Genomic DNA, 21,975 nt, shown 5'->3' on the forward strand with positions numbered 1-21,975 from the left:
CTGTTTATATTGGTGCCATAGAACTGTCTGAACCTGCTGATGGCTGTAAGGAACCTTGAGTGGTAGGGGGGGAGGGGGGAGGGGGGGGTTGTTTTTCTTCTTGTTTTATTTGTAAATTCAAGAGTTAAATTATATATTTATTTTTTTGATTTGTAAGCCTGTGTTATAAGTTTTTGTTATACTATACTTTAAGTGGACTTTGCACCAAGACTTTTGTGTCAAAACTACAATTGTCTGGATCAGTAATGAACCTTTAATCAATGATTTTCTCTGAGGTATGATATGATAAGAGTTATTTCCGAAAAACTGCTGTCCGTAGTAAATACATTTCTTAGCTATTGTAATAGCATGTAAGACTATTTTATTCAGAGATATAATTTGCTAATTTATTCTGCAAATGTAATATTTAGGAAATACACAATGGCTGGACTGGAATGAAGACAATTTAAATACTGCCAATTTACAATATATTTTTATGTAACTGAAAACATCCTGGTTAATTGTGTCGCACCATTCTGGTACCTAAATAATAACATCCATAACCAACATAAACTAGTAAAGTGACGTTTGACCCAGGTCACATACATGCCTGTTGCACATGATTTCTGTTAGTCTGACTACTTATCATTGTTATGTAATTACTAATTCCACATATATGTTTAGTTTCACACCATGTCAGCGGTGACCAATCAGCCTCTTCCCTTTGGTGGACTGGAGCGAGAGAAGCACATCCAGAAGATCTTCAGAGCTTTCCAGAACCACTGTGGGCCCTCATGTGAGTGCCACACTCACTCACCTGGACCCAAACGCCACCAAACGCCTCCAGACTGGGAATCTGGTGAGCAGCTGTCAGGTCTGGCTCCTGGGAGGAAGATGGAGAACTGCTACACGCAGCCACCAGGGAAAGTGAGCAGACCAGGGGTGGAGGAGCAGAGGCCTGGAGGTGCAGCAGGATCACACTTTATGTCTGTGCTGGAAACAGTCAGTCAGATACAAATCACTGCCAGACCAGAGCTGCAAGGTGAGTAGGAGGGATTACTTGTGTGTATTTGTGTGTAAAATGGAACACTTGCAGTGTAGCGATGTGTCTGTTTGAAAAAGAATAATGCTTATCTATTGTAGGTCCACAGTGTGTTCCCAGGAGGGTTTACAGCATCACCACAGGAAGCAGCAGGTCCCAGTTATTTGTGGCTATGGAAGGTACTGGTCCCTTTTCAGTTACATGTGTATTAACTGAGAACATGTATCTACATCTCATAGAAAGAGAGAGAAAGTTCAAATGTTTATTCAATGTATTCTCAGACTCTTCTTGATCTCTCCCTCCTGTCAGAGAGTTCTTGTGTGTGCCTCCAGTGTTGCGGTCCAGCTCGGGCCTGTTCTTTGCAGGGCTTCGACTGCCAGGGCCGGCAGGTCTTTTATTTTGAAAGGCCCCTTAGGGTGGATGCCTGCTGCCTTGGCTGCTGCCTGATGGAGATCAGGGCCTACACACCTCAAAAACATCTCATTGGCACCGTATGTCAGAGGTACGGCGGTCTGAATCTGTCCCTTGACTTTTACAGTGGTGAAAAGTATAGTAGGTTATAAAAAGTCCTAAAAAGTCATAGTACAGTATGTCATAACAGTCCTAAAAAGTCATAGTATAGTATGTCATAAAAAAGTCATGGTAAAGTATGTTATTAAATAATAATTACAAATTATAGTATAGTATGTCATAACAGTCATAAAAAGTCATAGTATAGTATGTAGCAAAACATCATAAAAGTCATGAGTATGTCATAAAAAAGTCATAAAAAAATTACAAAAAACAAGTTCTTGTATAATGTGTCATAAAAGTCCTTAAATAAAAAAGTCCTAACTAAACTCATATTGCAGTATGTCATAAAAAGCTACATAAAATAGTATGTTAAAAATGACATATTAATACTTAACATCCTTAATAAAAGGATTAGTTCCCCTGAAATTACAAAAAGAGACAAAAAAAATCCCACTATTAGGTAACTAAATAGGTACTCTAAGTTTTGTTTTGTTTTGAACATTTGACCAGGTTTTCAGTTATCTGGGATATGTGACCCTATTGAAATACAGTGGAATTAATTTTGTTTGTGGCACTCACAGAAGTGAAAAAACTAAACAGACTTTACTGAAAAAAGTTTCCATTCAAACTACTTTCTGTCAAAAAACAGTGCCTGTAAAAAACGGTTTTCATTTCTGTGGGTTACTTAGAGTAAATGTAACGTGTGTATGGACAGAGATGTTGCTGTTAAAATACTTAAATGTAATCTTTTATATTTTCGTGGGTGAATGAACCCTCTAACCCCACTATAGCAGCAATTTTAATACTTTACATTCTCAGACTGAACATCTTGCCATGTGAGTCTTTCTTCCATGTCACTCCCAGCCTCTGGCCACCCTGCCTGAGCCACCGTAGATGCCCAGGCCTGTCTCTAAATAGCAGTGAGAGCTTTTACTGTTCCCCGCTGGGGTGTAGTCTAATCCTGGGAGACTTATAAATGCACAAAACAGCTGCTTGGACAGAGACACACCGACAGAGCTGCCCTGGGCTACATCGGAGGGAAGGAATGCCACATCCCTCCTAATGTGAATGTTGGCTAATGGGAGGAATGGTGGCACCCAGTCTCCTGTAGTCAAACCAAAATACTTCCTTCTTCCTCTGGCCTGAATCTGACTCCAGGGTTAGCTGGGGGTGGGTGCCTTTGTGTGTCAAATTTAGAGTTTTCCAGAAGCAACACTCGTTGAAGTTGTCCCCAATTAAGACTGACCTGGCAGAGGTTTCGGTGACCAGAGATCTACTTGGTATAAATACCGTATTCTCTCAGTTGTGCACGAATAAAGCATGCCCCAGTTTGAACTCTTCCGACACCAAGCAAACAATGGTTTTGTTGCTGCAGAATCATGACAGCTGAAAATGTGATCAACCAAGCATCAAGGCTCGGCTGCGCCAGTGTGTGAAGCACTGGCCAGTGTATCTGCCAGGTTGCTTATTGCACAATTATGTAAAGAAATGTGTTAAGTTGTGTTTCGGCTGACCGTGTTTTCAGGTGGAGCATGTTCACCCCTCTCCTGGAAATGTGTGACTCAGAAGGAGCATCGACCTTCAGAATCCAGGGCTCCTGCTGTCCATACCGCTGCTTCTCCAACCAACAGTTCCAGGTAGAACATTTAAGCAACCAAAAAAATTAAACGCGTATCTACAAGTGTATTTCAATCAGTATACTTTGCTTTTAATCACACACCAGATTGTCTCCAGCATTGGTGAGAAGATTGGAACGATATGGAAGAAATGGCCTGGCTTCAATGACGAACATAACATGGACCATGAATACTTTGGGTTGGAGGGTGAGTTGTGCCTAAGGAAATAAGAGTTCCAATTCCTCATGAGGTGGTTCCCAAACTTCTCCTGCCATGTCCCCCTTGGAGGACAAAACAAAGTCAAGTAGAATTTGATTGAAATAATAACATTATGTGTTACTTTTCACTTAACTTTCTAATTTCTTTTTTAGTGCAAATGAAAATAAGTGATTAATACATTTCTTACACCTGTGTTTACAAGTTCAAAAGTCTGCTAAGAGGGTTATTCAACTTCCACACGTTTCACTCCACACCCCCCCCCGTGCACCCAGTAGTTTGTGAACCACTGTTGTAATATATTTTCACATTTTATTTTAATCTGTTACTTGTCCAGTGCCGTTGGATATGGAATCACACAATAAACTGCTGCTGCTGGCAGCCACTTTCCTGTTGGTAAGCATATGAACTTCTATTAGCACTCATGTTGGAAGATACTGTTTTTGTAAAATGGGCCTTTCTCCCAGAAGTACATCATTTTACATACATTTAGCTGCTTCAGTGTCAGGGTCCAGGTGTTTTGCATGCTACGGTCATGGTTTACTGGGACTGCAGCATGAAACACACAGTGTTAATGTTTGAGTATTACTTGAGCTCAATTTGTCTGCTGTGAAAAAAGGTCTATATAATTTAAATCCCTCACTAATCAACTCACTTTTTTTTTACCATTTTCTCTACAGAATTACATGTTCTTTGAAATGAGCTGATTAATGAAAAGGATCAATCAAGACGTTGAAAGTGGGCTGTAACTAGTGAGGAACACCAGCCGAGTCACTTTATAGTACAAGACACTGCCTCATTTAATTGCATTTGAAATATAACAGTTGAAACATCTGTTTCAACATACATTTATTAAAAGTAACTGACACTGAACAAGCTTTAGCAGCAGCTGCATATTTGACATTTATTGCTATAATCCATCAGGTGTACATCCAGCAGTGTTTGACACACACCTGTACCCATCATCACACCACCTATTACGGGCAGCATTACAGTTTTTCAACAAACCATAGGCGCTTTCTTGACGTGGTTCCGAAAAAATGCTCCCGAGGAATTGATAAAAACTGTAACAGACCCTGACCCTGGGCCCAGTTTTTTTTTTTTTTTTTTTTTTTACTACAAAATGGAAAAGGGAGTGAAGGTCAGTGTTTCAGGACTCCTATACACCTTTGAGGACATTAAAGCAGAGCCCATCGCTTGGATTCTTTCAAGGTGGGATAAAGACAAAACAGACAGAAGGAAAAACTGGGTCGGGTTGGGCTCGAGGCCAGGCACAGTGATTCAGGCAGCTTGGCAGTCCATTCTTAAGATGCCGGTTATACAACCTTCTGCCCAACACAGGATGGTCCTCATCCTTTGGGATTCAACCTCCAGGTCAAAGATAGAGAATCATTGCTGATTCAGTTACGTGATCTTTTTAAGTAGACTGTATTTACAAATATATCGTACACAATAATATTATTAGTTATCATTCTAGTTTGAAAATGACCAGAGGAATTGTAGTTAAAATACAGCACTGTAATAAAATAACATCTACCTGCAACCCTGTTTGAGTCCCAATAAGACAGATTAACACAGATTCATTTTAAACAGCAGGACATGTGATGTTATGCTAAGCAATACGATCTGACCTAGGTTATATAACAGATTGGTTTTGTTGTATTTTGTCAAGTACAATTTGTTAACAGCTAATGACCAGATCAGCAAACACCAGTCACATGGCCTCCCTCTGGTGGCAAGTTAACAGATGTTGCAACTTGCATTAATAAAAAATAAAAAATAAAATCGGAGGCTCTTTCATTCTTCTCTGGTTGATTAAAAATAACGCATTTTTCCTTCTTCGGCTTAGTTCAGTGTTCTGTTGACAGGCTTTTCGGTTAATTTCCAATTGGACGCCAAGAAGGAATGGTCTTCTTGCCTCTGTTCCTGACTTTTGCTCTGTCTTCATATTACACAGTGCGAATCCACATAGAGGTATCCTTCCCTAGACTCGTCATCCCCCAGCACATCAATACGCACACCTACACACCACAGAGACGCACATTAGCATAACACAAAGTACATCAGAGAGAAACTATTTTGTTCACTTTCGAACTAATGTAGCAACAGTTCTTACTCTTGCAGAGGTTGTCTGTGTGAGGGGCTAACGTCCGCCACTAGGATTCACCAGTCCATGGAAGTCTTCCCATGCTCTGTAAACAAAGGATGCAGCACATCATCATTCAAAATAAACAAAGCGTTTGGTTATGTAGGCCTTTGTCAATGGGAGAATCACAACTGCATGCACTGGTTGTATTTTACTTGTCTCTCTTTTATAACATACACACCAACAAATAAAAATGTAAATATATGTCGTTGTTTTATTTCTGGCTGTGAATGTTTTAATCAAAGCATTTAATTAGTAAATCATGATTGCCAAAGAAAAGTAATAGAGTTATACTAGTAGCGCTGCAAAACAAATTTCACTTTATTATCGATTATAATGTTGATCATTTTATAGCTTCAATGATTCTTCAATGAAATGATAGTCTGGCTATCACAAGACCAAGCTCAAGCTCTGGGGAGTCTGCTCTGTATTTTATACTGCACAAGAGGCGTGATCAACAGGCATAGTTCAAATGACTCTGTACGCAATTGGATAGTCCTTCAACCAATCAGACAGCGGCATCAACGGGTCGCTGCGTTTCGGTGGCCGGCTTGTTGAATGTAAACAAGAAGCTGCTTGGTCACTTCTCTATCGTCATCATGTTAAACCCGCCAATACCGTGCCAGGTGGATAAGCCAATTTGTGATTGGTTCCCGCAAAATTGTAACGGAAGTAGGATAGATAGTACAGGTTTCCAGCCTGAGCTGCAGGGCGAAATCAAATTGCCGGCAGATAAAAGTCTAATAAAATCATTAGTTCCCAGAGCCCAAAGTGACATCTAGAAACTGCAGTTTTATCTACAACCAACGGTCTAAAGCTCATATGAATTCAAATTAGAAGCCGCAAATCTTGTCTGTGACAGGTGTTGACTGGGGTGACAGCTAGCAACACCACACTTGAGAAGCTAATTTTTTTAATTAAAAAATATTAATTACCACAAACTATCTGTTTAAGTAGTGAGAAACATTAGCACTGTTTTGTATCATTCTGCTCTTTGATGAAACACTAATGCATTATAGTTAAAAAGTGTAATCCCAACAGAAATGTGATCAAATCTAAAGTTAGTGAGCATGCATACATTTATGTGTGTGTGAGAGAGATAGAGAGAGAGAAAATAATAAAACGAAGAGACATACATACTTAATGCTGTCTGTGTGAGTCTTGTACTCCATGATGGTGTTGGGAGGCAGGTTGAGGACTCGGCGCAGGGTGTCTCTGATGCGGGCAGTGGTTGCCTGGTCGCTAGCGGTTTTGTTCCAGATGGAGATGATGTCCTCCTGGAGAAAAGGAGCAGAGAAGGCATGTCTGAGTATACTGAAGAAGGCAGTGACTAGGTACAACAGGTACGTGTGTGTCTTTTTTGTCGTTTTACCTGGAAGCGTACTGACACCACAGCCCCGCAGATCTCCTCTCCAACCATGAACTGCTCCCCGAGCATGGCCAGGATCAGGTTCTCCCAGCACCGAGATGCCAGGCCTTTCCTCAGACGGATGATCCACTTCCCACCCATCTTATTGGCATCATCCTAAAAACAACATAGGCTGGGTTTCAGAGTGGGCATTTTATTTACAAAACCAAATAGAATTATCACTGCTCCGCAGCGACGGTCGGGGCCGAGCATTTTAAACTCACAGGGAAGTCATCCAAAGAACAATGGCTGATTTTGTTTAAGATGTGACAGTGTGACCGTTGAGCTTTGAACTTCAGGTCCAAAGGCAAACAGTGATCTCAGTGAGCTATTGTCCTGGTGATGACTCCTCTAGCTATTTGGGCTATATTTTATTGAGTCAGCCTAGGTTGACTCTATAGACCTTTTTCGCAGCAGACATGTTGACTTGTCATACAGTGTTTCCTCTATGTTGATTTTACTGTGGCGGTGCGCCATGGCAAAATTTCTTCCGCCACTATCAGAAATAGGGGAGACACACAATAGTCGCGGTTGCCTTTTAAATCATCCTGCCGACATAATGCTCTCCCCGTTGGCTGTCGCTCACATTGCAATTTAACAACAAGTAGAACTATTCAGAGGTTATTGGGCCCGCCCAGTTTAACTCCACATACTGTTGTGTTGATGGAGTTTATTGTCAAAATGTCCAGCTCCACCAAAAACATCACCGTGGGAGATGGCTTTGAAATGCAGACAGCAAAATCAAGGTAAGAAATAAATACAGTAACTATGGCTAACATTACAAGAAACATAAACAGGCCAGCTAGCTAACTGTTATCGATCTCACAACGTGACTTTTTGCCCGAAGACAGCGTTGTGGAGAGTGAAACAGGAGACTAGAAAAAGGTGTTCAGGTAGTGTGTTGTTAGGATGGCTACAGTAAATCATATAGGCTCATGTTATCTAAAAGATTTTCAATGTAATGGCTCAATATCTAAATGATTTTGACAATGTGGATGATGTCGTTATAATGGGATGGCCTGCAGCTTCAAGCACAGTTCGTGTGGATACAAGCGTTACATTTTGGAAGATAGACGGGATTCTGAACAGCGAGGCCCGCACACATTTCAAATTTGCAGGGCGGTTGTCCACAGCACAATTTTTGATTAGATATATGTATGATCATCTCATAACATGTGCTCGAACTCAGAACCGTTGACGCCGTAGTGTACAGGATCTCAGAGTACCCACCTCCCACATGGGTTTAATACCCTCCTTGAAGAGGTGAAAGTCACTATGGCCTGTCAGGTCGCCTGGCCGGATCATGTGACTATAGAAACGCCAGAACTGCTCCACCTTGGGAAGGACAGGAAATGTTTACATTAGGGCTGAACGATTAATCAGTTTCAAATCAAAAACAAGATTTGAAAGAATGCAAATAGCTAATCGTGAAGACCGCGATTAATTGAATGTGCAATATTTAGTTACATTTTGTAACATTTGGTTTAACATTTGCTTAGTTTAACAACTTTTTATTATTATATTTACAGTTTTTTCATAAGCTAAATGCTGGAATAATGTTTGTTTTTTTATTACTTTACTTTACATGATCATAGGTGGTGCAATATGTGGATGCTGCTATTGAACTGAGGCATATCAGAATTTTGTGATAAATGTTGTGTTTGACTGTTCAATGTTAAAGGTCCCATGACATGGTGCTCTTTGGATGCTTTTATATAGACCTTAGTGGTCCCCTAATACTGTACCTGAAGTCTCTTTTTTATATAGACCTTAGTGGTCCCCTAATCCTGTATCTGAAGTCTCTTTCCCAAAATTCAGCCTTGGTGCAGAATTACAGCCACTAGAGCCAGTCCCACAATGAGCTTTCCTTAGTATGCGCCAGAAAGGGGAGGTAACCTTGCTCCTTATGAGCTCATAAGGAGAAGAGTCCAGATCGGCCCATCTGAGCTTTCATTTTCTCAAAAGGCAGAGCAGGATACACAGGGCTGTATTTACACCTATCACCATTTCTAGCCACTGGGGGACCATAGGCAGGCTGGGGGAACACATATTAATGTTAAAAGAACTCAAAGTGAAATGTTCATGCCATGGGACCTTTAATTCATGCTAATTAAAAGAAAAACACGTAGTGCTTAATGCTCCATGACATGTTGTATCTGTTACACAGTGAATATCGAACTTTAGTTTAGATAAACTTTTACTATTACTTTTTATCCCCAAATTATTCAGCCCTAGTTTACATCAACCTGAGTCAGGATAAGCTTGTATCATAGATTTGCGCTGTCTGGGTAAGGTGATAAACAAAAGCAAAAGAGTGTCCTGTTCCTATCTACTGTATGCCCCATCTAAATAGGAGGTCAAATAGAAGCGACTTACCGAGGCGAAGCTACCAATCTGTTTAATGTTCTGCTCGTAGCTCTGAGTACTGGCTGGTCTCCCGGGGGTGCGTCTGGAGTACCAGAAGGTGTAGTTGTATTGAAGAGGGTGCTCTCCTGCCCCTGGCACCACCATCTGCCGAAAACAAGAAAATGAATAAGCTATACAATTAACTTTGAAGCTGCAAACACATTATAAGTCTTTTTTTTTTTTTTTTTTTTTTTTTTTTTAAATAGGCTTACCTTTTTCTTGGAGGTGTTCTGTTCCTTGTCCTCGTCTTCAGCTTTTTCCTTCTCACTGTCTTTCGGTGAGCCTTGGTCCTGGTCGTGGTCTCCACTGTCATCATCTTTCAGACTGGATTTGATGGAAACAGACAGCAAAATAAAAATGGTTGTGTCTTACACTGACTTCATTAAAATTAAGGGGGACTACAACTATTACATTGCTAAAACTAACACTGTCTAAAACAACAAAAGTGCAGTTTTTGTTTAAGTTTTAGAGGTGTTGAGTCAACGTTATGAAGATATGACTCACTGCGGGGCTTAGCTAGGTAACGTTACACCTAATGAACTCTCAACTGAGTGTGCTTTTTACCTATAAATTGCAAATATGTAGACTGTTTATAATAGACACGTACACATCTGTACTTAAACTACTCTGACTGTGAATATCCTACAACGCACTGTTAACTGCCTGCCCGTACTTCAGGGCCATGGGAGTCTAGTTTGAACCGAGACTGTGCGCACATTCCACAGCCTCTAAACAACTACCACACCGAGGATTAAGGCCCTGTCCGCCTTCCGCTAGGCTAAGCTACAGCTAACAACACAGCATATTCTCCATTATGAACTACTATGTAATCTCTGTTGTTACTTCCCTTCGTTTTAAATGCACCTGTGTGGACATTGCTCTCATGTGGGTGTATAAGCCCAACGTTATATGTTGCACAGAGCATGCAGGACCATGCAATAAAGCTGACACACCTCTCTTTTTACACGCAAGCGCCTTCATTAATGTAACGCTACACTGTGAATTTGCAGCCACGACAGGGGGCCCACTCCCTGGCAGATATTCCACAGAAACGTTTGATTACTCACGCGTCAAATTTGTTGTTCATTATTTTCTAGGTGGGAGCCTTTCGAGTCCGACCACAGCCTCCTGAATTCCGCAGGAACGGCGGCGCGCACAGCGGACGCACGTGTACGCGCACGCAGTGTGTTGGTCGTGGTGATGAACGTGGAGGTGAAAGCTTTCCCCAGTTTTTACCAAATGTATACATATATAAAACCAAAATCACAACCAAATATAGCACACATCAGCATCAAGTTATGTTTTAACATTTTATTCATCACATCTTACTTCCAAACATAATAAAAATACAGTACCACTCTAATCAGTTAATTATAGCTTTGTAAAAGTCTGTTAACACTGGCTCCAATTAATAATCACAAACCCTGTGACTTTGACACAGAAATGGCTACGAGCAGGCAGACACACAGCCTCAACACAAAAAGGACTGGCGGCTTCTTCATTTAAACCAGCCTCCTCTGATGTGCCGCATCCCTCGTTTCATCCCCTCCATCCACCCGCTTGTCATCGGTTCTTGCGGCAACTTCAAACCGTGGCTCTGTTCAGGTCCAAGAAGAGCTGTGGACCGAGTCTGGGGGGACAAAAAGGGAGCTGGGGGAGGATGGAGTCAGGAACAAAGTGGACTTCTTTAGATCCAGTCTGACTTTAGTGTTAGTCCGATGGTAAGCGTGTTTGCTGATGACATACTGAGAAAACCCTGTGTGTGTCTAAGAGACAAACAATTCAAGCTAGGTAAGGAGCAGAGTATCTGGGGGTGAGGGATGGGAGGAAAGCTCTGGCATGGTATGGCACGGTATGGTGTGGTGTGGTTTGGTTGGCTCTGCTGTCGGAGACCATCCCCTCGCCCCTTGCCCCCTGTGCCTCTGTGAGGACCTTCATGAGAGGGCCCTTTGTTCCGGGCCGGCAGGCGCACCAGTGAGTGAATGAGCAAGAGCAGCGGCGGCCCTCTTCAATGGCGGCTGTTTGTTTACACCAGCCAGTCCCGTCATACTTCATTAGCAGCCCAGCCCACCGACAACTTCTGATGTCCTAATCACCGATGAGTGTGTGGCTGCCCAACAGCCCTGAGCCTCAGCGGTTCAGGATAAAGGGGTTTCCAGGATTCCCGACACACACATTCCCACTATATGTGCCTGCCTGCCTTCTCAGTCACTGGCGGTACACATACATGCACGCAAACACACAGCCTCCATGGCGAGGGTGGATGGGAGAACTGGTTCTTTCATCATGGGCCAAGAGGCACTGGGAGGTGAGCTGACGTCAGTGAAGCAGCAACAGTCCCAGAGAACTAGCTTTGCATCACAGAGATGTGAGAGATCTGCCGCCCAGAAAGAGACAAAAGCAAGACAGAGCGATCATTCAGTGCTGCCATCCTCTGACCACAATCACAGACTTAAAAATGTGATTTAGGGTAAGCATAAGGGAATTTCCTCCCCTGGAGGCAGGACTAGCTGTCAGGCTGCTGCCCCCGTCTGCCTCGTACTACATCAACCTTCCAAAACACATCACCATTTGATTTGTTGAGCTTTGTTGGACACAACTGAGTTGTGTTGTGTTGTGTTGTGTTGTGTTGTGTTGTGTGATGTGCTACCTGACAGGCACAGATTACAAGAAAGTTTCTTTACCACAGGACTGCAGCTAATAATATGTTTTTGATAGATTTTTGATTGAATGGTTTTAATTATTGGTTTAAAACTTTGGTCTATACGGTTGTGCACTTTTATTCTGAAATGTCTGTGTTAAAAGTGCAGCGTCCTTTAGCCATTTATGTGTCTATCTCTCATTGGATAACTGATAAAGATTCTTATTGTAGAGTATATAGGTTGTGTTTTTACAGCTTCTGTAAATCACCCTGATGAAATAACCTCAGCAGAAGATTCGTCAGCTAGTGTTGCCAAGTGGTTTTTTTCACCTTTAGCACTACATAATACTAAGTTACTTCAATTAACTGACCTCCTGAATGGCACTTCCCAGCCTCTCCTGGCTTTTCACCACTTTCCTAAAAGAGACATACATCCATTATTATTTCTGACAATGATATAATAATAATAATAATAATAATAATAATACCTGAAGCTGCAGCTATTATCTGCATAATCACGTTCTGAGTTCAAGATTAAAGTGATGGTTCGGAGTAATTTCACCCTAGGGTCCTTTGCACCATGACCTTGAGCCAAACACTCCCCCAGAAGCTTTTTTCACCTGGGTCGAACATTGAGAGAGTTAGCGTTATCAGCTGAATAGCTTAGCGCAGGGGCTAATGGATCCGAAGTGTCTCTTATCATTACCCCACTAATAATGCCCGAAATGATACCAAACGTCTACACTAGTACAAATAGGTTATGCACTCATAAAACGATGGATTGTAAAGTTTGTAAGTACACCAGAAGTTTATGTAAATAACACTTGCCTGCTGGCTTCTGCTCTCTGCTGTTGTTGTTGCTGCTGTAAGACGAGTGCTTAGGGCCGTCTACAAATTACAACACCGAAAAGAGATGCAACAAAAATATTTATTAATTTAACTTATTTTTTAAAGTAAGTGCTGTAGAATAACTAGCAGGAGACAAGTTATAATTGAGGTAAGTTTGGAGACATTACCTTATTTAATTATTAAATTAATAAATATTTTTGTTGCATCTCTTTTCAGTGTTGTAATTTGTAGACAGCCCTAAGCACTCTTACTGCCCGGTAGTAACAGCAGCAGCAGCAGCAGCAGCAGAGAACAGAAGCCAGCAGGCAAGTGTTATTTACATAAACTTCTGGTGTACTTACAAACTTTACAATCCATCGTTTTATGAGTGCATAACCTATTTGTACTAGTGTAGACGTTTGGTATCATTTCGGGGATTATTAGTGGGGTAATGTTAAGAGACACTCCGGATCCATTAGCCCCTGCGCTAAGCTATTCAGCTGATAACGCTACTCTACGCTAACTCTCGAGGTCATGGTGCAAAGGACCCTAGGGTGAAATTACTCCGAACCATCACTTTAAGACAAAGGAAGAGAGCCAACCTGTGTATTCTGCGAGCCAGGCTGAGGGTGAAGTTTGCTGAGCAGTCAGGCTGATAAGTGGAGGGCACTATGGTGTAAGCTCCAGGAGGAAGACAGCAGGCCAGACTGACATCCTGGGTGTAGCAGTGAGGAACACAACTGGCTGCTGGATCATCGTCCCTGGGTAACGTCTGCTCGGATTCCCCTTCTGGGTACTGCATACATAGTGAAGATCAAATGCTGAGATACTGTGGACTTTACAATAATTAGCTATTTTATCACATGCCTATTTTCACAAATAAGAGGAAAGTTTTATTTTGATTCAATTGTGGTTTGCAGTTTTACAGCTTTTTCAATGCAAAATAAAGCCATACTAGAGCTCCGCTTACTGTGCTGCACAGCTGCAACACAACAAGCGCCTGGCTGCTACGGAAACCAAAACTTGCGCATATTCAATTTGGAACCTATGATCAGATTTGAAACCAAATCCTCCAAACGATTCCAATAAAGAAACGATTCCGATGGAATCGTAATTTTTGAAACGATTCCGATTAGAAATCGGTTCTCGATGCCCAATCCTAATTAAGAGATTGTTGTTGCAACCAACGTAGTAATAACTTAGATGAAACCCATAGACGCTTTACACAGGTACAGGGGGACAAGGGAAAAGAAAATAGTAGGCCAACACAAACACAGACTAAAAGGAATAAAACATCTGCGTTAATACAGGCTACTGATGTACAACCACATCACGCATTGTAAAGTTATTTTATGAATGAAATAGACATATTACATGCCTGAGGGCCAATTCGGGGATGTTTTTGAATCATTTACAATCTCGTAATTGTCTCCATCTGTTGAAAGCCTGACCTAGATAGACTCAGGGTTTTGCCGTCGTCTGTCACTTTCTCTTTTAGCTTTCAGTTGATCTGAATTTAATTTCCTTCTTTTCTGTGATGGCCCTGCCCCAGTATCAGCCATAACTACAGCAAATAGCTTCTAAAATAAAATTAAAATACATTAAAGACATCTCCAAAGTTCATTAAGCAAAACCTATACAGAAAATATTTCTCTTATTTTAATGTAGTTTGTCTGTTTTTAATTGTGTGACAAGTGCAAATTATTTGTTGAGCTAACCCTGGCACTTCTACATTGATGTTTTTAAAATGGTCAGGCTGATTAGTGTGCACATTCCCCTACAAACAGAAACGAAAACCATATTCACAGGCATTAAAACTGTCTGAAGAAATTTTCAAGCTAACTCAAACATGTCAAAGATCTAATTACGCTGTACAGTTTGTATTGTGAATGACTGAGGGAAGGTATACAGAGGTGAATGGCCCGTAACTCTAAATGACACTGGTATGCTCCCTAAGTATTTGACTGACCTTATAAATATGAAAGGCAATAGGGTGCAGGTCAGTGTCAGGGCGGCTCTGGTGCAGGGTAATCCTGACATTAACTCCTGATGTCACTGCTGACTCATCACACACTGTAAAAGGGAAACAAGGGTTCTGCCAGTGAGAGAGGAAGTTCCTGCTTCCTCCAGCCGTCTTTCCCTCAACCCACGAGCCCCGGAAGTAACTGGTCTCCCACTCTCCATCTGTTGTCAATGGCAGGGAAGGCGCTGGACATTTCAGGGCACTGAGGAGGAAACCAATCATCATGTCAGGAATTCAATCACAGCACCTTACATGGCGAAACATGGAAGTAGGTAAATCCATCAAAAAATGTGTGGGGCAACAAATTGACCAGCAAATGTCACCATTTAATTTATTTTGATGAGAAATAATTTGTGTGCACAAATAAATAATAAACCGGGATATCAACTGAATGAATCGTGTGCACATGTATAGATCACAGAAGACAGATCAAGGCAATGGACTTGGCATTTCATATTCCTCGCAGCTATAGCGAAGTTCAAGCTTCATACAAAGTTGATGTCATGTTCATGCTAATGTTTATTAACATAAATGGCGTTCTTTTGCCTTAATCATTAGTAATACCAACAAACGCAGTCAAGTTGGGAACCCATATGCATATTTCTCCTTGTTGCAGTTAGTCATGCTTGAATTATGACCAATGCATTTTGACTGTAGATGAAGTTACACCTTAAAAAAACAAGTACATTTCCCGGGATTTCAGGTATAGTGTGCTTCTGCTCCCAGTTTTGTTTAGATTTTTCATTATAAATGTGTTACATGTAACCTATCATTTAACATTATGTTCTGTTTATTTGTTCATCCGATTTTACTGATTTGAGAGAATTCATTAATAACTTTTTCCCCTCCATGACGCCTTTTGGGCTCCATAGAAAATTGACATCCACATAAATCTCTAAAAAGTACCTGAACTGTTAGTTCAAACTTGATTACAAAATAAAGAAACATAACCTTTTTTACATAGATAAGATGAGCTTGTTGAAAACTCTTTCTGTAAACTAGTCCTTACCTGAGGGATGTGGAAGTGGAGGAAAAGACCCTGATGAGGAAGCGGGCCTCAGCTCCTGGCTGGTAGGTGCTGGGGATGAGCAGGTAGTATCCAGGCTCCAGCTGCCCATGGAGAACCACCTCTCTTTCGTAGGCGTGGCAGTGAGTAGAAGCACAAGGAGGTTTGTTCAACATCCGGTTTAGATTAAAACGCCTTTTCTCCACCTAGTGACAGAAAAAAAGCGAGTGACGTGACGCAAAGACACAAACACAAACCTTTTTTGTCCTATAAGTGATGGCACAAACCTTCCACATGTGTAGAGCGATAGCCTGGTAGTGCTGGTGTGGTGTGTTGTTGCTCTCCTCCTCCAGTGGCGATTTCTCCGTGTTTCTCCATTTTCTATGCTGTAGCAGGGACACCAGCACCTCTCCTCTCTCGCACACTTTGAGCCAAAACTTTGAGTTGCTGCCATAGCTGCTGCTGTTTCGGCTGCCACCGGCGGAGTGTCCTTTCATCCACCGGCCAGCCAGCTGGTGGTTGTGTGTCAGCAGATTTCCTGTGGGAGAGAAGAGTTGTCAGGGTTCCAAAAGAGGTCCGTACGTTTAAAACATTCTTTGGCAAAATAGGGGAATTACCAGTATATATGCTCTTTAGGTGCCCCTCATCATTGATGGGGTAGCCCACTGTGACATCATCAAACTGAGACAGGAATTTTGTCTCATCCAACCAGAACTCGCCCTCAGCCACCCTGGCTTGTAGGTCCAAAGCAGAAACAGGGTCCACAGATTTCCAACCCACACCACTGTAGACAAAGAGGTAGATTGAGTGAATGCAGACTGTGGCTGTATCCAAATGTTTGGAATTCCCAACACTTGCAGACTTTACAGGTGTGTACATGTGAGTGCCTAAAAGGCGTTTCAAATATACAATAAATCAAGTCTGCGAGGTGCTATGGCGCACTTTCTCTGGACTTTCTACAGATTTACAGAGAGCCCACCCACCCTGGGTGCAGACTTCAGACTTGATGTATACAGTTATTGATGTAGTGAGGTTTGATATCGTTGACCACCCTATTCACAACAACCATTCATAACAACACTTTGAGATACAGTTACAATGTCAACGCTAGGGGTGCATGATATATCGACTCAATATCGTTATCGCGATATCAAGTTGTGCTATATTATATCGAAAGTGTCGCGATAAATATGCAATATTTTGTTTATTTTGTGGAGCAATGCGTCCCGTCCGTTGGCTGTGCGGCTTACTTGTGTTCAATTTAGAGCCCGCTTGAAAGGCTACAACGATCATGTTTCTTTGGCTAGTTACCGTGCCACTAGCACGTTAGTCCACATTAGCGCACGGGTCCACTATGTGACAAACCCTATGGAGCGTGACGTGTGTGCACATTTGGACAGAGTGACAGTGTAAGTGAAGAAATAGATAAAGACAACAAAACGGAAAGAATCAGAGAAGCGAAAGAAAAGTTATCCTGTTCTGTAGACATGGTCGTTATTTATTTATTCATGTTGTACCAGTCCAATATGACCGTCAGTTGAAATAAACCTTGTGTTGTAAGAAAACTTGTTTTATTTGTTATTAATCTATTTTGATGCATTTTCCCATAACTTATACATTTGCATATGTTTAAAAATATTGAAATTAAAATCAATATCGCAATATAACATTTTGTTGAAATCATGCAACACTAGTCAACGCATTGCATATCCGTGGCAACGACTGTAGTCTGAAGACTCCTCTCTTAACTATCTCTAAATCTTAACTATGACACACATAAGCAGACACACATGCCTACCTCCCCATCCAGGCCCCTCCCCAGCAGCATCTTCCCCAGGGGTTTCTGATCCTGAGCAGCAGTACTTTGCTCCCTGACACTGTCTTCACATCCAACCACTCCATGACAGTCAGCGCGTGGTACTGACCCAGCTCACTGGCACCTACAAAAGCCATGGAGGTCATCAGGTGATGTGATACATGATCAAAAGCACTTGAATCTGCATGAAAACACTTCTTTCTGACCTCCGGGACTGCTGTGAGTGGAGCAGCTGAGCGCACACTCGTCTTTCACTGGATACAGAAGGTCCAGGTCCAGCCTTCTCCTCCTGACCTGGTCACTGTCCTGTTCTTGTCTCCGCTCCTCCTCGGATTCTCCCAAGCTCCAGCGCTCCGCCACGCCGCCGGTCAAATCCACCAGGGCCTCAGACACCTGCCCTGCCCACAGCCGCTCATACGAGCCATGAAGCCTAGAGAGGATGGAAGGGGCACGAATGCATTAGAAGGTTCATTGTGTTGTTCATGGTAGAGATGTTCCGATACCATTTTTTCCTTCCCGATTCCGATACCTGAACTTCAGTATCCGCTTTTTTTTTAATAGCTAACCCTGTATGGATGTAAAATGATTGCTATCATTGTTGTACGGCCTGCCTCAGGTTAAACCCTTTGTGAAACAAAAAACATACAGAGAACAAATGCCATATAATAATAGAACTTTTTTTAATGATCTAGTCTAGTTTGACTAGTCGTGACGGAAAAAGAACATAAATGAACTACTTTAAAGTAGATTTTCTTCTGGGCTACATTATGTGGTATCGGATCAGTGCATAGATCTGCGTACTTGCCAAGCCAGCATTTTAGGCAGTATCGGAGGCTTTTCCATTACTGGCATCAGAACAACTCTAGTTCATAGTAGATTAAACTGAGAGATAAGACAGGAAATTCTAAAGGTTACTTACTTGGCATAGGCTTTCTCCAACAGGGCTACCCAAAAGGCAGTGGGGGAGTGGCAACGTGAGAAGCAGAGAGTGGAATTGATACAGGGCAGGCGGTCGTCAATGGTCACCTCTGTCCAGTGTCCTTGCTGCCAAAAACTAAACTGGAAGGAGCCCCTGTACCTGCTGTCACCCCACTGGGGCTGGTCTGGTGGCAACACCTACAGAGAGTCACGGACTAAATCAACACAGCAGTATAGGAGATACTGTAGATAACATGCTTATGACATGCTTATTCAGTGCAACTTAGTCTAACCAATCTATCAAATCTAAATGATAATACAGTTGCTCTACCTTGTTCAGTAGATGTTTTCTCTTGAGCAAGAAGGTGCAGGCACAGAGAAACCAGCAATCTCCCAATAAGCCTTGTTTTGCATGACCCAGGTTGATGTCATCAGGGAACAGAGCTGGCGACTGGCAGATTTCCTGAAGGTGTGAAATAGACATAAATTGAGACACACTGACTTACAGAAGACTTGAAATAACCCAGGGATTTGGGTTTTGGGGGGAAATTAAAAACATTAGAAACTTCTCATTATACAGTAAGTGGTTATAAACTGAACGTGGGCAAATAACGTTGATCTCAATAAATATTAGTTACGACTTGAATCAGAAGTTGCCAATTAGGTCAGGGCCTTTTACAACATTGTTTTGTCACACTATATTTTGTATGAATTACACGATAATACACAGACATAAAAAAGGTTCATATAGAGCACTGGTTCCCAACCTGGGGTCCGGGCACCCCCAGGGGGGGCAGCAAAGATCACAGGGCCCGGGTCTTTATCTGGTTTGAGGTTGAGGTAAAAAAAAATATTTGTTAAACAAATTATGATAATACACTAGAATATATAATGTAATGTTTTTCCTGCCACCACGGCATCACTATTTTATGAATGAAACATGGTGGAGAAACGTAACAGTGCTGATAACTGCTCTGTATCAAAAAAGAAAGTAAGGCTCTATCTCGAGAGTAACCTCAACTTCGGTTTCGGGGGGAGGAGGGGGGGCTCAGCTTTTCTTAGACATGAGTAGGGGGGGCGCCAAGGAAAAAAGTTTGGGAACGACTGATATAGAGGTATTTCCTTTTAGTGAAATATAGAACAGAACAGAACAACTTCTAGGCACTCTTTCATAATCAAATCAACAGATAAGCCTGTGACAGGTGATGCAATTGTATTGGTCGGAAGCCAAAAGGGAGAGAGCCACTGAATATGAAAAATCCTTATCATCTGAACAACAGCATAAACACATTCAACACATGACAAAACACACACAGCGGATTTTCCCATTTCCCCTTTGGCACTGGATCTGACCTGCGGCCGTAGCCAGGTGATGTCTCCCTGCAATTTGGCGATGGGCGTGGAGCTGTCAGAGACCAGGGACGTGTCGTCAGAGGGGAAGTCCAGGTCCTCAAACAGAGCCTTGCCTCCACACTCTGCCCTGCCTGCTTCCTTCATGGCTCCGGCTTCTTTTCAACCTGGATGAACCTACTGCGTCAATGGGTAAACCTCAGCCAGCTGTGACCATCCTCATGGCCTCCATGTACATTTTTGTTACACCTAAAAACAAAAGAAATATATGAGATTGTGTATATTTGTGGTTTTCATCTGTGACTGTATAGTGATTTTTCTTCTTTTTTTGTTTTGTGAATATTTGGTATTATACGTGTGTAGTGTTATTGTATGACAATATCAGTTCACCTTCCATCATAAGTCTACAAATATTAATATAATATAATGTAACAATGGGTATATTGTTACACCATTGTTTGTATGTAAGTAAAAGTGCCTTTTAGGGGGAGAACATACTTTATGGTTACACGCCTAGCTTAAGTGATTAGCACTAATTCATATTTAAACCACTACCGCAATAACGGCGTAATATAACGAAAAGCTGCACGAATGTGTCTCCATAACTAAACTGTATTGTAACAAGCATAGCAGGTAATTATGTTGCTCTCCTCTACGTTTCTATATCTTACCATTGTCCTCTTTCAAGCATCTTTCCCCTCGTAGTTAGCTAGCTCTTATTCTTCATAACAACACAGCAGCTAACTGATAGCGTCAGCTAGCTTGTAATGCACAGATGTAGAGTTGGCGCTCCGTATCGCTTCATCTTATCATGGTTTCACAACCATTAACGTTACCACAAGCACACCGAGTTTTTTATCCAAAAGCATGACAGATTTCGTTATGATTAACAATTATGGTATATCCAAACCAGGCAAATAATCTTGCTGAGTATGAAATACACGTAAATTCTCTTCCGCTTGGACATCCAGCAGTTCATTCAAAAGTGAATCCTTCCTGTGCTGCTGAACACTGCCGCCACCTGCTGTTGACACACGCTAGCTAAGTTTTTGATGATGGAAATTACATTATTATTATTATTATTATTATTATTATTATTATTATTATGCAAATATTGCTTATAGAACACTCAGAAAGTAGAAATGTTAGGTATTTGTTAAAAGTCAACATATTCAACTTTATGGTCATGTTGGAGGAGTTTGTGGTGCTGTTGTGGATTGCAGACTATAAAGCATTAGGCTTTATATCCAAGTGATGTTACAATACTTTGTCCGCTGTTGTAGGGCTGTTGTAGTACACTGCATTAGTTTTAGTTACCTAACAAAGTGGCAACTGAAAATATATATTTACTAAAGTGGTGTACTTGCTATACTATAGAAAACTTACTTTACATCCCCACTTTCCTCCCATCTTTCTTTCTTTCTTTTCTTGTCTTCCTATGTGTTTCTATCACTTATCTTTATTTCTTTTATTATTCCTTCTTCTCTTTTTGCTACTTCTTTCCTTCCTTTCCTCCTCAATTGATCACAAAGTACTTTTACTTACAGTAGGCTCCTTGAGCACACTTGGCCTACTACTAATGCTTGTTTACTTCAGCAAGATTTTGGCATGGCTATTTAGAAATTGTAATGTGGTATTTTTATTATTTCTAAAAACAAAAAAAAACATTAGATCTAGGTACTTAAATAGATAAACACAGAAACAGCATGAGTATTAACAAATATATAATATTTATTGGCTTTAAAGCAATACAAAAATAATATTAGATGTATTGACTGTGAAATAATAGCCCAAATTATATTAATCTTATGCCTTTCAGTTGTTTTCCTCAGGTGATCTCAACGAGTGAAGATGCTGTTCAAGGTTTTCTGTTTAAAGAGACAAAAAAACATCACATTTATTCACATTCGATTGTTGCATCTTGACTCAATATTGATGCCTGTTCTGTAAACTTACTCTGGTAAAGACTCCTTTGCAATTTTCACCCACTTTCTGTCAGGATTGGCACAGACGAGTTTGTTTTTCAATGTCTTGAAACTGTATTAAGACAAGGGAAGAAGTTAGGAC

The 21,975-nt window shown here is 41.4% G+C and overlaps 3 protein-coding genes across 5 annotated transcripts; 1 reads left to right on the plus strand and 2 right to left on the minus strand.

Annotated features, from left to right (window-relative positions):
* Positions 1-672: 672 nt before the first annotated feature.
* LOC114565182 (phospholipid scramblase family member 5) lies at positions 673-4,251 on the plus strand. The gene is made up of 7 exons (XM_028593077.1): positions 673-1,021; positions 1,123-1,200; positions 1,331-1,523; positions 3,060-3,171; positions 3,258-3,357; positions 3,704-3,762; positions 4,047-4,251. The coding sequence occupies exons 1-7, from the start codon at positions 673-675 to the stop codon at positions 4,071-4,073; spliced, it is 918 nt and encodes a 305-aa protein (XP_028448878.1). The 3' UTR covers positions 4,074-4,251.
* eif4e2 (eukaryotic translation initiation factor 4E family member 2) lies at positions 3,814-10,533 on the minus strand. 2 transcript variants are annotated; one of them, XM_028593086.1, is made up of 8 exons: positions 10,394-10,533; positions 9,539-9,650; positions 9,297-9,431; positions 8,151-8,255; positions 6,885-7,037; positions 6,653-6,789; positions 5,483-5,558; positions 3,814-5,387 (listed from the first exon to the last, which is right to left on the minus strand). In XM_028593086.1, exons 1-7 carry the CDS (start codon positions 10,411-10,413, stop codon positions 5,510-5,512), a joined length of 711 nt encoding a protein of 236 aa, XP_028448887.1. In that variant the 5' UTR covers positions 10,414-10,533; the 3' UTR covers positions 3,814-5,387; positions 5,483-5,509. The 2 variants fall into 2 exon arrangements, with proteins under 2 accessions (XP_028448887.1, XP_028448888.1); XM_028593087.1 differs by having other exon boundaries at positions 6,649-6,789.
* An 89-nt stretch (positions 10,534-10,622) lies between these two features.
* Positions 10,623-20,898, minus strand: capn10 (calpain 10). Of its 2 annotated transcripts, none has more exons than XM_028594037.1 (13): positions 20,580-20,898; positions 19,912-20,157; positions 18,890-19,021; positions 18,560-18,756; positions 17,847-18,070; positions 17,623-17,764; positions 16,442-16,608; positions 16,112-16,362; positions 15,828-16,030; positions 14,765-15,020; positions 13,398-13,591; positions 12,339-12,384; positions 10,623-10,976 (listed from the first exon to the last, which is right to left on the minus strand). In XM_028594037.1, exons 2-13 carry the CDS (start codon positions 20,053-20,055, stop codon positions 10,911-10,913), a joined length of 2,022 nt encoding a protein of 673 aa, XP_028449838.1. In that variant the 5' UTR covers positions 20,056-20,157; positions 20,580-20,898; the 3' UTR covers positions 10,623-10,910. The 2 variants fall into 2 exon arrangements, with proteins under 2 accessions (XP_028449838.1, XP_028449839.1); XM_028594038.1 differs by lacking the exon at positions 10,623-10,976 and adding an exon at positions 10,985-11,703.
* Between the last annotated feature and the right edge of the window lie 1,077 nt (positions 20,899-21,975).

Source organism: Perca flavescens, chromosome 12 (genome assembly GCF_004354835.1).
Source record: "Perca flavescens isolate YP-PL-M2 chromosome 12, PFLA_1.0, whole genome shotgun sequence".
Taxonomy (NCBI): Eukaryota; Metazoa; Chordata; class Actinopteri; order Perciformes; family Percidae; genus Perca; species Perca flavescens.

Excerpts from the sequence above, each read along its gene's own strand:
- eif4e2 (XM_028593086.1), bottom strand. The coding sequence starts at position 10,413 with ATGAACAACAAATTTGACGC. Across the intron at positions 8,256-9,296 it reads AGATTGGTAGCTTCGCCTCG|GTGGAGCAGTTCTGGCGTTT; the intron begins GTAAGTCGCTTC and ends GTCCTTCCCAAG. Across the intron at positions 6,790-6,884 it reads TGGTGTCAGTACGCTTCCAG|GAGGACATCATCTCCATCTG; the intron begins GTAAAACGACAA and ends CCTTTTCTCCAG.
- capn10 (XM_028594037.1), bottom strand. The coding sequence starts at position 20,055 with ATGAAGGAAGCAGGCAGGGCAGAGTGTGGAGGCAAGGCTCTGTTTGAG. Across the intron at positions 16,609-17,622 it reads GGAGGGGCCTGGATGGGGAG|TGGTGTGGGTTGGAAATCTG; the intron begins GTAGGCATGTGT and ends CTTTGTCTACAG. Across the intron at positions 13,592-14,764 it reads TTGCCTTTCATATTTATAAG|TACCCAGAAGGGGAATCCGA; the intron begins GTCAGTCAAATA and ends CTATGTATGCAG.
- LOC114565182 (XM_028593077.1), top strand. The coding sequence starts at position 673 with ATGTCAGCGGTGACCAATCAGCCTCTTCCCTTTGGTGGACTGGAGCGA. Across the intron at positions 1,022-1,122 it reads TGCCAGACCAGAGCTGCAAG|GTCCACAGTGTGTTCCCAGG; the intron begins GTGAGTAGGAGG and ends TATCTATTGTAG. Across the intron at positions 3,358-3,703 it reads TGAATACTTTGGGTTGGAGG|TGCCGTTGGATATGGAATCA; the intron begins GTGAGTTGTGCC and ends TTACTTGTCCAG.